Source organism: Pinus tabuliformis, chromosome 8 (genome assembly GCF_031772625.1).
Source record: "Pinus tabuliformis cultivar Carrire ecotype Pingquan chromosome 8, CPIR1, whole genome shotgun sequence".
Taxonomy (NCBI): domain Eukaryota; kingdom Viridiplantae; phylum Streptophyta; class Pinopsida; order Pinales; family Pinaceae; genus Pinus; species Pinus tabuliformis.
The window spans coordinates 839221611-839236802 of record NC_142294.1 but is presented as its reverse complement, the minus strand read 5'-3'; the positions used below and the strand labels follow the sequence as shown (position 1 = coordinate 839236802).

The 15192-nt window shown below is 36.7% G+C and overlaps 1 protein-coding gene across 1 annotated transcript; it reads left to right on the top strand.

The window, feature by feature from the left end:
- The first annotated feature begins 10589 nt into the window (after nt 1–10589).
- On the top strand, nt 10590–14594 carry LOC149238191 (uncharacterized). Its single transcript, XM_089369498.1, has 2 exons — nt 10590–12056; nt 12627–14594. Exons 1-2 carry the CDS (start codon nt 10590–10592, stop codon nt 14592–14594), a joined length of 3435 nt encoding a protein of 1144 aa, XP_089225624.1.
- The last annotated feature ends 598 nt before the right edge of the window (nt 14595–15192 follow it).

The window sequence follows — 15192 nt, the reverse complement described above, 5'->3', positions numbered from 1 at the left end:
GATTTTTTTTAAAATCCAATATGGTATGAGAGAACATGTGTTTATGAAAAATAATAATAACTTACCACACATTTGAAAATATTAAAACATCCCATAGAGAACAGTGCAGTTCATAGTGATCCTCACTTCTTTCAATTACTTTGATTGGAAACTAAATAACCTTCTATTGTTGTGTAGTAAGGGATTATATATAATTATAATGAGAATTTAAATTGAGCCCACATTAACCATTGAGAAATAAAATTACTTAAACATGATTGATAAGGACTATGGGATACTTTGTTTCTCTATCTTCCTTGATCTAGAATTTCACATTGAGTTAGCTCAACACTTAATGAGTTTCGAACAAAAGTGGAGGGATCGGCTAGTAAGAAAGATGAGTTGGGAGGACATGAAATGGAGAATGATTCGATTATTATAGATCCAAAACACTTCAATACCCTACATGCATTCTTCTCCAATTTCAAAACTATGGAAACACATGTAAATTTTTTTGGGATAGATAAGAAGGAGGTACAACTTATCCTTTATGTACTTTCTAAACTAGGCCCTCAAGATTCTATACTTGTTTCTTCTTTTCATACTACTAAAATATTCATGGGTAAGAATTAAATATGTCATCTTTGGATGATTTCATTGATTCCTTAATACATTATCAAAATAATCTCATACACATTGGAGATCATAAGCCTTCCAAACCCTGTTCATGTATATTAAAGGATAATAAGAAGAAAGACAGATAGAAAATAAGGGATCTTAATCATATAGAGGGATGAAGTAGTCAATCTAGTAAGGCAACTAAGATTTCAAAGGGAGAAATATATAAGAAGGAGAGAACCAAGTGTAGTTACTACAATAGGAGATTCCATCAAAATAGTTCCTGTATCATGAAGATAATTGATCTTATGGTCAAGATACCTCTACAACATAATCTAGATGACTACATTCTAGAAAACGTCAAGAATAAAATGAAGTGACAAGAGGATCAAGGTATGGATTCTTATTTGATTGTTATTACTTCATCATCTAATAAATGAATTTTATAGTTAGGTTCCTCTAACCATATGGCCCCATAAAAGCATTCTTCTTTGATACCTTGCACTAGTCCTACTATAATAGCTTCCTTGACGCCACTTTTTGAGGGAGATATTCAAGATGATTTTGCATACTCTCAAAATCATATTTATAATAATATTTTAATACCTGATTTATACTTCTATGAGTAGTCCATTATAGATCCATTTCACAGTCTATGGAGGGAACATCATACTCTACAATCAACTAGTTAACTAGTGAGTGCAACTACCAAGACAAAGGGAATCCGTTTTCAATTTTTTTGTACTCTGCAACTTTGATTGCCATTATTATCAAGTAGAAATCTTAACCATCAATAAAATGATTCTCATATGATGTTATAGGACATATCTTAGTATATATTCATGATGGGATTGATTGATAACACCATCCTTCTTTATAGAAACTCCATAGTTGACTTAGTATGCATCAGGGAAAATTTTAGGGGCTAATATTCACCCATGGGCTAATTTCTATACCTTTTCCAAAAAAAAGATTCACTAATTTCCATTTTTTTTGTGAAAATGATTCGCCCAAATTTGATAGAATGAAATTATTCTACCCTAAAAATTGCCAAAAAATTATATATATTCTATATAAAAATATTATAGATTTGAATATTTTTACAAAAATATCTCCAAACATTTTATAGATTTCATATTACAGACTAGTGGGATTCACCAAGGTTTCTAAGCTTTAAGATAAATTTCCATCCTTAAAATTTTCCCTGGTATGCATTCAAATTTCTTGAGGGGTGGGGGGTTCTTTCTAGTAGTTCTTCCCTATTTACCTCACTCTTTTCACATGTTTTTTGCATAATTTGTATCATGAGTATTTAACATTTTTGTCAATTGATAGAACTCATTGATTGTTTTTTCATATTTGTTGTACATGAGTACCTAACATGGATGACGGTTGGAAAGACTCATTCACCAACATACTCACTAGTTTGGCTTCAATGTGTGTATTGGGGAATATTTCACTTAGTAGTTCATTGGGATCTCCTCACAATCTACAATCTAACAATCATTAAACATCTTATGTACATTATTCAAAGCACACATGAACATTTTTTATTCATTACTTAACATTCCCTATCATTTGACACATTTTCTATTTTTAGAGTGTCCTATTTTTAGCATGAGGTGCCACGTAGGATTGCTTGTGGCACTAAATAAGCATCTGTTGCAAGATCTATGGTTAATTCCACTAGATTATTTCAGATTATCCAATGTCTAGGTTTCCTAAAGTGACTGCACAATGTCTCCCACATATTTAGCAACTCCCACATATTTAGAAACTACCACCCAACTTATCTCACCTACCATCCATAGGTGGAATTTTACTCCTAATTTGTAGTCTAACTACCTCAAATTGTTTAGTTTTTTGTATCTGAGAGTTTTAATCAATTTTGAATTTATTTGTAACTCCACTTACTTCCAACTCACTCCATTTTAGGATATTTTGCTAGTTTTTTGTTTCGTGGTCTATTTTTTACTTACTTTCCCCTAAGGAAAGTGATTTGAGTTAAGTTCATTGGAATTGGTTCTTCCTCATAAAAATTATCTCTCTCTCTCTCTCTCTCTCTCTCTCTCTCTCTCTCTCTCTCTCTCTCTCTATATATATATATATATATATATATATATATATAGATATATAGATATATATATATATATATATATATATATATATATCTTGTGTTCATGTTCAACAATAATATACATCGTATTTTATGTGTAACTCAAATTATCTTATTCATTTATTAGTCCATTTCTAAGCATTTTTTTCTCGCTTCTTTCTTGTTTTGCAAGCAGCTAGTCTAATATTTTTTTCACACTTAGATCTTCTGATTATGTTTAAAATCCAACAATAGTGACTAGTACATGGAATCTTGTACCTTTTCCAAAAGATATATATATATATATATATATATATATATATATATATATATATATATATATATATATATTGTGTTCATGTTCAACAATAATATACATCATATTTTATGTGTAACTCAAATTATCTTGTTCATTTATTAGTCCATTTCGAAGCAATCTTTTCTGGCTTCTTTCTTGTTTTGCAAGTAGCTAGTCTAATATTTTTTGCACACTTAGATCTTGTGATTATGTTTAAAAGCCAACAATACTGACTAGTATGTGGAATCTTGTACCTTTTCCAAAAGGTATATATATATCTATATATATCTATATCTATATATATATATATATATATATATATATATCTATATATATATATATATATATATATATATATATATATAGATATATTGTGTTCATGTTCAACAATAATATGCATCATATTTTATGTGTAACTCAAATTATCTTGTTCATTTATTAGTCCATTTGGAAGCATTTTTTTCTGGCTTCTTTCTTGTTTTTCAAGTAGCTACTCTAATATATTTTCACACTTAGATCTTGTGATTATGTTTAGAATCCAACAATACTCACTAGTACATGGAATCTTGTACCTTTCTCAAAAGCTATAAAACTTATTATATGTAAATGGGTGTATAGAACTAACCCTACATTAGATGCAAGTTTTGAAAACCATATATGTAGATTAGTTAGCAAAGGATTATTTGACATAGAAATATTTAACTATACTAAAACCATTTTCCTTATAGCCAAAATAAATTCCATCTTCCTTATTCTCTCCCATGCAACATCATATAAATTGGAGATAAATGAGATGGATGTTAAATCTACCTTTTTGGATGGTGATTTCCATGTAGAAATTTAAATGAGACATTCTCTTGATATTTAGAATGACTCTAGTCTTATTTTCCTACTTAAACAGTTTATTTATGGCCTTAAGCAAGCTCCATGGTCATTGTGCACTAAAATTCATAGCTCTTCTTAACCCTAGCTTATTTAAATCTACTTCTAACCCTAAGGTCTATACCAGGAAAATGGGTAAGAATCTCATAATATTTATTCTTTATGTTGACAACCTTATCCTCATTAGTAGCGACCAAAAATTTTAAGCCACCTAAAGTCTAACCTTAAGAAGGATTAGAACTTAGACTTAAAACATTTGCATTTTTTTCTTAGCCTACAATTCATGCAAACTAAGGAAGGAATTTACATTTTCGAAATGTAAGTGTGCATGTTACTTTCTCCATTACTTTCACATGGACTATTGTAAACTATCAACATTTTTCTTCTAGTTTCAAGATAGAAATGTTGCTACTTACAATACACGTAAAATACGTGTTAGCTTGTATTGCTAATTAGTTGGTAGCTTCTTGTATTTGACCCATTACTATATTGGTATGTCTTTCATGGTTGGCCTTGTTTCCCAATACATGCAAATACATTGTGAGAAGCATTAGAAATACAGAAAAATGATCCTTTGGTATATTTTAGGTATATAGTAGTTTAGAATGCATTACAAATTAGGGAGGGTTATTTTGTTGGTTAGTAGTGATCCCAATGATCAAAAGTATAATGTAAGTTATGTTTTCAAACTCTCGTTTAGAATTTGGATTCTAACAATAGCATCAAACCACACTCTATTGTGATTATTATAGTCTCATTTAGCTTAGCAAGATCCACTTGAACCTTAGTACAAGAAACACATTGTGTTTCATATGATCTTCATTAGAAAACTTCTTTGAGGTAACGTTCTCAAATTTCTCTAATATTGTATATATCATCAAGCTGCAAATATTTTTACAATCTATTATAGAAATGAAGTTTACCGAGTAACCTATGTTAGGAGTTCAAGAATCATTTATGTAGAGAGAGGGGGAGGGGGAGAGGGAGGGGGCAGGCACGATATGCTTGATGTTAGGAGTTAAGTAAGCTTAACTTGATGGAATGTATCTTAAGAAGGGAGGGAAAGGGGGGATGCATGATATACTTGATGTTAGGAGTTAAGTAATCTTAACTTGATCTATTGTATCTTTAGGTAAAATGTGTTTCTTTGTTGTGATTTTTTAACTAACTAATCTCAGAATCATGACTATGTTCTAAAAGTAGAGTGATTCAATAGTGCATCTTAGTTATGATACTGGGTTCATGGATTAGTTCCCTCTTTAATAATTCTAACTATGTAACACAATATTACACTCAATTTGTTTTTATCTATTTATGTAAGATATATGCTTAAAATATTTTACTTATATAAATATTCTAGATTTAACAAACAAATAAAATTCTAACTTCAACTTTATTTCTTACATTTCATTATCAATCTAATATATTCATATATTCTATAATGCATAGAAAATACTCTTAAAATACTATTCATCCCGATCCATCTTCTAATTAGCCTAGCCTCATTCAAACCTCATGGGGAAGTGTTGAGGATGGCAGACACTTTGGGGGAATTAAATTATCCCAAGGGTCTTCAATGGAGTCTTGCACAATCTTGGTGATAAGCATTCCACTGTGAGTTGATGGTTCTTCCTCTATCCAATAAATGGGCTAACCCCAATTTAGTTTCAACCTAGTCACAAAAAAAATTATAGTTTTCAAATATTTTAAATTCTCAAATCACTAAAAAATAATGCACCTCATGAAGTTTGTGTAGATTGATCAACATAATTTTATTATATATATATATATATATATATATATTAAAATCTATTTGAAGAAAAATGGTCTCTTCCTTATGGAATGTATATCTAATATCATTACACAAACTTTGGATATATTTTTCTAATTTTTAATTAATATTAATATTATATATAAAGTTTGTTTTAGTTTAGATAAATTAATAGAAAAATATTCCAATAATTTGTTACCTTTTCTATCCAACCTAATTTCAATTTCCTTAAAAACAAGTTAACATGCTTTATAAGACTTTAGATTCTCTTAAAAATATGTTCCAATAATTTGTTATCTTCTCCATCCAACCAAATTTCAATTTTCTTTAAAACATGTTAACCCCCTTTATGATAAGGCTTTCAATTTCTTTATGAATATGTTAACCCTTTATACCCTTTATGATAAGGCTGGTAGAATCATCACCACATAAAAGTAGATACTACTATGGTACTTGTAGGTACTTATGATCCTTAGCATTGGTGAAATACATTGCACTCAGGCCTTAGTGATGTTGGTACTTATTATTATTATCCTTATCATTGCCGAAATACATTGCACTAAGATCTTGGTGATGTTCATAACAAGTTTGTACGAGGGGTAGAAGTGGCAGGATGCAGTGATGACTCAAGCGGTTCAGGGCATCACCGTATACGCATGGTTTTGCTGTTTATGTAGGTGTTGCGGATGCCTTGGATACTGAATGACGTTGTCCGGTTTCTTGTCCGTCATGGGGACTTATCAATCATTGCCACCTAGCCAAGATGCGGAAAAGCTTCCATTTACTGATAGCACTGTGACCCGTAAAGGCATCATAACTACTGTTGCACGAGCGATAAATCGAATATCACTGGAAATCTGTGAGGAAACTCCAATCCTTGTTTGCTTTCGAGATTGTAAAAGCGGCTGAGTGGATACTGGAGCTCCTTGGGAAAATTCCAGTTCGTGTATTCGAGGAATCAGTGATTGTAAAAGCAGCTGAGTGGGCAATGTTTGGGTGTTTCGGGACAAATAAATGGTCAGATTCCTAGTGCAACGTCATGCCTGTTGGTCCAGGAAGCGGTTGGGGATGGGTTCAATCAGGTACTTGTAAATTCGACTAAAAGTATGCAAAACTGGGACCTGTTGTTACGGAGGACAGAACAAAGAAAATCTTAGAAGTCCGTTTCTGTGGAAAGAGCAGTAAAGGACCACTATCCGTGTGCGGGTGGTTTAGTTTAATGAAGCTAAATGGAAGGTTTGCTGTAGCCCGTGTTGATAAAACGGTCTGGGTTGGGTGATGGATTTCATGCATGGTTTACACATTTTATGAGTAGATTGTCCCTATTCTTCTTTCTCATTCTTCTTTCTAATTGAGAAAATCCTGAGAACTTTTATATATATATATATCTATATACACACGTTTTGTTTACTATGGATGTTAAGTTCACTCAATATTTGTGTAAGGTAGGTATATATATATATATATATTCCATTTTACATACAATAATTGTACTATTAAAGCTTGTTTTTCTGTCGTTTTAAAAGTATATAAACATCAAACATCAATCGATGATATATATTAAAACATTATTCTATCATACATTTTAAATTGTTAAAATAAAATTAAAAAATTTAAAATTTAGACATGGTTTATCAATACCATGTGTCTAAAGAGTCATAATACATTTTATATGACACTTTTTCATATAACATTTTCATTTATTTTATCAATTTGATTAAAATGATAGAAAGGGCATAACTACTTTCAAGGTAAATGTCAACCTTTATTTGAGAATACTACTAAGAATATTCCAAGGAAATTAAATCCATACCACCCACCAAGAATAATTGTTAATTAAATTAAAATTATGGAAATCCTATTCCAAATAGACATGCCTATTGGGGCAAATATATCAACTCTATATTACACCCAAAGATTTATTACATTAAAATGTTATAAATATAAGAAACTTGGCTCTCTTTCTTTTTACATAGTGCATATTAAAATATTTGTATTTAAAAAAACAAGGTGCCATACACCTAACTATGGTGAAAATGTTTTCAAATGTTGTCAAGTACATATTATTATATTTAAGAAAAAGAAAAGAATATGTTTATTGTTGAGTTGAGGCTTCTGTGATCCATATCAAGATTGAGAAAAAAATTTCCATGTAGATCACATGATAGAATAATTGTCGTTTCGAACCAACAAGTGTAGTTCATCGTGGCAAGTTGAAGAACCAGATCATAGTTGCATATTAAAGAGGGAGAGCAGATCATCCAACAGCTATATTGAAAAAACTGACTAAAAACGGCTATATTGAAAAAACGGCTATATTATGACAGACCTGATAAACGGCTAAGAATGACCAAGAATGCTTAGATTTGACTATTAAGCATGTTTAATTAAATAATATTATTATGTTAAAATATTATTTTAATATTTATCATGAGTTATTTAGGTGAAAAGATAATCAATAATCAAACGGAGGCTTGATGGCTAGGGTTTGGAGGCGAGGGTTTCGGGCGGAACCTCGTACAGGCCACGGCTAAGGAACTGCAGGCAGGTTTCCGCGTACAGGTGCAGGCGCAGGAAGGCACCTCCCGGTTGACTGGCAGCTGGAGGTTGGTGTCGCTCTGCCTTAGCGCTTTTTTGTTAGGAGATAATATCAACGTTGAAGCTGCAGTTTCCCGTTTTTCCGTTTTCAAGATTCTAGGGTAAGGGCGCTCGTCATCTTGTCTGTTTACTGTCGCTTTCCTCGGAACGACCCTCTAAACCATGGTTAACCCAAATGAGTTGGTGGACTTGGACCCGGAACTGGAAGATATCCTTTCAATGTGGGGAAAGGATCCCACAGTTCAAAATGTGGAGCAGTATTTTGGAGCATTCGAGTTGTCGAGGCAGGAGACTTTTTCTCAGGAGGTAAAACCCTCGTTTTTACTTCAGAGCAGTGATTTGGGCAGAGAAACCAACAGATTTCGAAACCAGGTCTCTTTCAAGCCGGTGGATAGGGAGGTTGTGGCGGATGGGTCGTCAATAGGCGCACTCTTCTCTGAGAACAAAGGTAATTTAGGGTCTAACCGGAACTTTTCCTTAAAGGGTTTTGAGGATACTGCAAATTTGGGGCTTTCCTCTGGCCTTGGTAAAGCTAGGGTTTCTGGCGGGGTTTTTCCGCTCTCCAGGGTTTCGCTGCCGAAGGTCCCCCCTTTCTCTAAAGAAATCCCAGCTGAAGGCATCGATGGTCATTTCGTCAACACAGCGGGAGAGTCGGGAGGTTTCGATGGCGCGACTAATGGTCTTCATTCTACTGGGAGCCCCGCCCATGTCTTCTCCGCCCCTGTTCAGACACAGCCAGAGGTAGATCCCCCCGCGGATTCGAACCAGGAGGATCTAGAATGGAATGGTGGTTTTGGGGAAACCAGGTTTTCTGCTGAAGATCTAAGGAAGAAAGGTGAGAAACGAAAACCCCAAAGGCCGATTGGATCTCAGGAGATTGAAGGGAATTTAGTCCTAGGCATGGAAGTTTCTATTGAAGAAACTTTAGAAGTTGCAGAATGCACCCTTGTTGGAAGGGCCAGAGGAAAGAAATTTTCGTCAGAATTCATTCAAGCTTGGGGAGAACAACGTTTCGTTTCTGACAGACCTCTTCGGTTTGAGGCTCAATGTTTAGCCAAAGGCTGGTTCATGTTCCGTTTCGAGGATAAGGAGGCGGCAGATTGGGTGTTGGAACGAAATTGGATCATAGGGAATATACCGGTTTTGATGAAGAAATGGAGTCCCCTCTTTGATGCTCTCAAGGAGAGCACTGATGAATTTCCGGTATGGGTGAGGGCTCCGGGCCTTCCCTCGTTTTTATGGACAGAAGCTGTGTTTAAAGCAATTGGCAACAGACTGGGATCCTTCCTGGAGGCTGATATGTCTTTTCTGGAGACGAAGAACAGAGCAATGGCCCGCATTCTGGTGAGCCTTAATCCGAGCAGGGGCCTCGCTCAAAAGATTAATCTGCAGTACAAAGAATATGTGTTCGAGCAGCTCTTAGATTACGAGCACTTGCCCTTTAGGTGCCATCGCTGTCATGAGTATGGGCACCTAGCCAAGGATTGCCCGCTGCTCAGAAGAAGGAGACGATTTCGGAGGACCTCTGTTTTTAGAGAACCAGTTTTCAATCGGGCACATCCTCCTCAGGAGAAAGAAGGAACGGCGAACCAGACAGTTGAAGAAATGGAGATCGAGGGGAACCAGAAAGAGCCAGCGTCGGAAGATCCCCAGATCCAAGAGGCGGCACAGAACAATGAAACCCCTTCGGCGAAAGCAGCGGAGGAGCATGCCAAGGTCGCATCGGCAGAACAAAATCCTATCAGCGACTCGGATAAGGGTATGTGCTCAGGCTCCCCTTCTTTCTCTCTACAAATTCCTGAGCATAATTCAAATTCTATGCATATTTCGCCATCATTTTCCCCCTCTCAAAACATGGGCCAAAATGAGAACGCTGAACCTGCAAATAACTATCCTGATATTGATTCAATTTCGGCTGCCATGCCAACTCTGGATTTGAATTGTGAAGAAAAGTGGCCCCCTCTTGCTCCCCCGATCCCCCATACCCCGTGCCCCTATAACTTAAGATCCATCGGGGGAAAATCCGGGATGCACGATATTGCTGGGGGCTTAGGACAGTCTCTTTCCTAAAGCTCTGCCAAGAACAAAAGAGGTAGAAAATCGGACCTTTCTAAGGCAAAGCTAAAAGCCAAGCTGGATGTAGCTGATGGAAAACAACACTCTATCCCTGGGGTTCTTAGAGCGGTGCAGACCCCCGAATATGTTATCAAATGATTTTGTCCTCCTGGAACTGTAGAGGTTTGGCCAGTAAACCTAAAAAATTGGCCCTGAGAGACTAGATCCTAAACTCAAAAATTGACATTGTTTTTCTTCAAGAAACTTTGGGGAAAGGTGCAGAGGTGGAAACTATGCTAAAGGCCCTTCTGCCAGGATGGACCTTTACCGCTATAGACTCATCAGGCCATTCCGGGGGTCTTGCAATCGGGTTTAAAGAAGGAAGAATAAAAGTCATCAATCAATGGGGGACGAAGCAAGCTTTGGGTATGGAGGTTCTCTCTCCAGTCCTCTCCCTCCCCTTTTCAATTGTAAACATCTATGGCCCTTGTCAAGGAAGGGAGATTTTCTGGGTCGATTTGATGGCAAAATCTCTAATGAAGTCTTCTATGTTGATTGTGGGAGGTGACCTAAACTTTGCAATAGGAAGAGCTGAAGCATGGGGTCCTTCAGCCAGGGAAGACCCCTTGTCGGATTTCTTTCACAACCTCCTCCTGGATAATAATCTCACAGATCCCTCCCCGGTCAAACTCAAGCCTACCTGGAGGAACAGAAGAGCAGGGGAGGATCGGATTGCTAAAAGATTAGATCGTTTTCTTCTATCCGAGGACCTAATATCAAAAGCTCCTATCCTTAGGCAGTGGGTGGAGGAGGTAGGCAATTCAGATCACTTTCCTATTTTTTTGGATCTATCCTTCCCCCCCCCAAAGCCTCCTGCCCCTTTCAAATTCAACTCTTCCTGGCTTCAAGATCCATCCTTCAGCATTCTTTTTAAGGAAACGTGGATCCACCCGGACAGGAATGCAAGAGAGGACAAAAGCTTCCTGTTCATGGAGAATCTTAAAAGATTAAAAAAAGCAACTATATCCTGGGCAAAGGACAGGAAGTTGAAACAGAATGAAGAACTGTCTAAAATTAGGGAGGAGTTGAAGAAACTGGAGAGCATTGAGGAGGATGGTTATTACTCGCAGGCCTCAAAGGATAGAATTCTTCACCTGGAGAAGCTTCAAAACAAAATTATCTTAGACAAGGAAGAAGAATGGAGGCTCAAGAGTGGGGCAATATGGTTAAAATCAGGAGATGAAAATACTAGTTTTTTTCACAACTATGCAAAAGGAAGAAAATCTGTAAATACCATTTGGAGCCTTAAAGATGAAGAAGGAAGGGAGGCCAGTTCTTTTTCAGACCTCTCGGGTTTAGGAAAGAGACATTTTGAGAGAATTTTCTCTGATCCGGGAGAGGCCACCATAGCAGAAGTCATTAGGACAGCTCAATGTTTTCCGAGATTTGTAGAGGAGGAAGAAGCAGAAGAGTTATCAATACCTGTTTCCAAGGAGGAGGTTGAAGCAGCGATGAAAATGATGGCCAAAGACAAAATTCCTGGTCCTGATGGTTGGACTATCGAACTCTTCCTCTATTTCTTTGACCTTATAGGCTCTGAAATCACTGATGTAGTAGAGGAATCAAGACAGAAAGGAGAAGTCTACAGGCCTTTTAATTCAACCTTTATAGCTCTCATTCCAAAGAAGGATGATCCGGAGAATTTTGAAGATTTTAGGCCGATCTCCCTGTGTAATTGTATTTACAAAATCATCGCCAAGGTGATAGCTATCAGAATTGTTCCTATCTTGTCAAGAAACATATCAATGGAACAATTTGGTTTTCTAGATGGAAGACAAATTCATGAAGCCATTGGAGTAGCTCAGGAGGTAATTCACAGTGTCAGACAAAAGAAAAAGAAAGGTGTGGTTTTAAAAATAGACCTATCCAAAGCATATGATCGAATCAACTGGCTTTATCTCCGGATGCTGCTGACTCATTTGGGTTTTAACTATTCTTTCACCAGCTGGATTATGGGATGTATTACAAATGTCAGTTTTGCTGTTTTGATCAATGGAGCAGCCTCCCCTTTTTTCAATAGCCAAAGAGGCCTTAGGTAGGGCTGCCCTTTATCTCCGCTCCTGTTCCTGCTAGTAGCAGAAGGTCTGAGCAGATTGATTCACAAAGCCAGAAGAGAGGAGAAGGTAAAAGGTATCGAGGTAGCAATAAACCTTTTCATCACTCATCTGCTTTTTGTTGATGACATTTTGATTTTTTCAAATGGAACTTCTAACGAAATTAAGGAGTTTAAAAGCATTTTTGATCTCTTCTTGAAAGCCACTGGAATGCAGATAAACTCTAGGAAATCTCAAGTCTGTGTGGCAGATCTTGACAGAAGAGAAAGAGCCAGAATGACCAATCTTTTTTCTTTCCCTCTTCAGCCTCTGGACACCCCTTTTAAATATTTGGGTTTCTGGCTAAAGCCAGTAGCATACAAGAAAGAGGATTGGAACTGGCTCATAGCAAAGATAGAAGCCAGAATCAATCATTGGAGTTTCAGGTGGCTTTCCAGAGCAAGCAGATTGACCCTCATCAAATCAGTCTTGTTAGCCATCCCAATATACTGGGCAGCTTTAACTTGGGTCCCCAAAGGAGTGTTGGAGAAAATCAGAAGGATTTGTTGTAGATTTTTATGGGCAGGTTCAAAAGAAAATTCTGTTCTTCCCTGGGTGGCATGGGATAAGTTGGCCAGGCCAAAAGAATGGGGAGGATGGGGCATTAAAAGACTCCCTGAGTTTAGTCTATCCTTGGCAGCAAAGTCCGGCTGGAGACTAATCTCGATGGACAATCTTTGGACAAAGGTGGTTAAAAGAAAGTATATAGACCCAGTTCCTTTGGAAGACTGGATCCGGAGCCAGGAAAAGAAAAAGAAGAATATATCAGTCATTTGGAAGGCCACGTTGGAGGCATTCTCTGTGATAGAACAAGGTCTGGCTTGGAAAGTGGGAGATGGAAGTCATATTAGAATCGGCAGGGACCCCTGGGTAGGTTGTAATGAAGCTTTTGCTCTGTCACCTGGTCTTCTCAGACATCTTGACAGCAAAGGAATTTTCACTCTAAACCAAGTGGAGAAAGTAGGCCATTCTACCATATGGGGACAGGCTTGGAAAAATGATGAAGATTTAGGTATAAATATCAGATGGAAGAACGAATGGGCTTCTTTCACTCAAGAGCTCCATCGTTCTCATGTCAGGCTTAAAAACGAACCTGACCTGCTGATCTGGGCGCAGGGGAAAACTGGAGAATACACCCCAAAAGATGGTTACTCTTACTTAATGAAACAGAAAGGTTGGGGAATTCCCGAGTGGTGGTCAAAAAACATTTGGAAGCTAAAAAGCCCAGCAAAGGCAACGATTTTCCTATGGTGCATGCTAAAAAGAAAAATCCCAACTTGGGACATTTTACAAGCCAGATACTTAGTTGGTCCAGGAAGATGTCCTTTATGCAAATCTGATGAGGAATCAATAAGACATCTTTTTACATCATGCACAGTCTCTTTAAAGATATGGGAAGAGCTAACATGCTTGCTCAATGTAAAGGCACAATGGGGGTCAGATCCTTTGGAAGAAGCCTGGAGGAAATGGTGGCAGAACTTCCCGGAAGGAAATATGAGAAACCTTCCTCTTGTATTCTTTTGGGGTGTATGGCTTGCGAGAAACAAAAGTTTGTTTCAAGACAAAATCATCCCTTCATCCGTCATAGCCATAAATTGCGCAGCCATATACTCTGCTATCCCGGCCCCTGAAGCAAAAAATCCACCAAACCGTGACAAGCCTGTTATTATCAAGGAGGGCATTCCTTGGGCCTTTTTTGATGGAGCATCCCAGAATAACAAGGCTGGAGCTGGGATATGCATTCATATGAACTCTGATCACTCCCTAAAAGCTTATGTAGGACTAGGACCTGGGTCAAACAATTATGCTGAGTTGTCTGCTTTGCGCCTTCTCCTTTGCTGGTTACTTCAAAGAAACATTTCCACAATTCAAATCTTCGGCGATTCTCTGAATGTCATTAAATGGGTCAATGGAAATGCATCCTGTCAAAACCAGATTCTGAAGACTCTTTTAGAAGAAATTTTGCTTTTAAAGTCCTCTTTTAACAGCTTTCACATCTGTCATATTTACAGGGATAAAAATGAAGAAGCAGATCAGCTTTCTAAAGCTGGTTTACAACAGGATATGGGCAGCTGGACAATAGAGGAACACAGTCAGGGGCAGCAAACCACTTCTCATCAGCCCCCTTTTGCTCCTCCTCAGTGAGCGAGGATCGCCTTCTTACTTTTCTGCATATAGTTCTCACGGGCATAATGTATATCTTTTACAGTTTTCCTTTATATTTTTGTAAATTTTGCATGAACTCTTCAAACAGAACTTCAAAAACCTTTTATTATACTTTCAGATGTATTTAAAGAAGTTTTTATGGACAGTCATGTAAGGGGTTGTTTTCCTTCACTGAAGGAGACCCCAAGGTATGCACCAGATATAGAATGTACTTAAGCCTCCGGAAGAGAGGAAGGCTAGACAGCTACTGTTTTCGTAGCATCAGGACATACTCGAGCTCCCACGCTCAGACAACACAGGACTGAGTTTTTTGTTTTATACTTTCAAATAGACCAAATCAGCACAAGGTGAGCCATCAGCTTTGCTCAAAGCTCCTACAGATGTAAACTTTTTATTTTGTTAATAAAAAGTTTTGCTTTTTTCTTCGGAAAAAAAGAAAAAGAAAAGATAATCATATTTAATAATACTATTAGGGGATATTATATTAAAAATGCTAGAAATAATATATCTAGGGATACTCATTGTTAGTAATTAGAAGGATTTAATAATAATTATAAGTAAATATTATACTATTCTT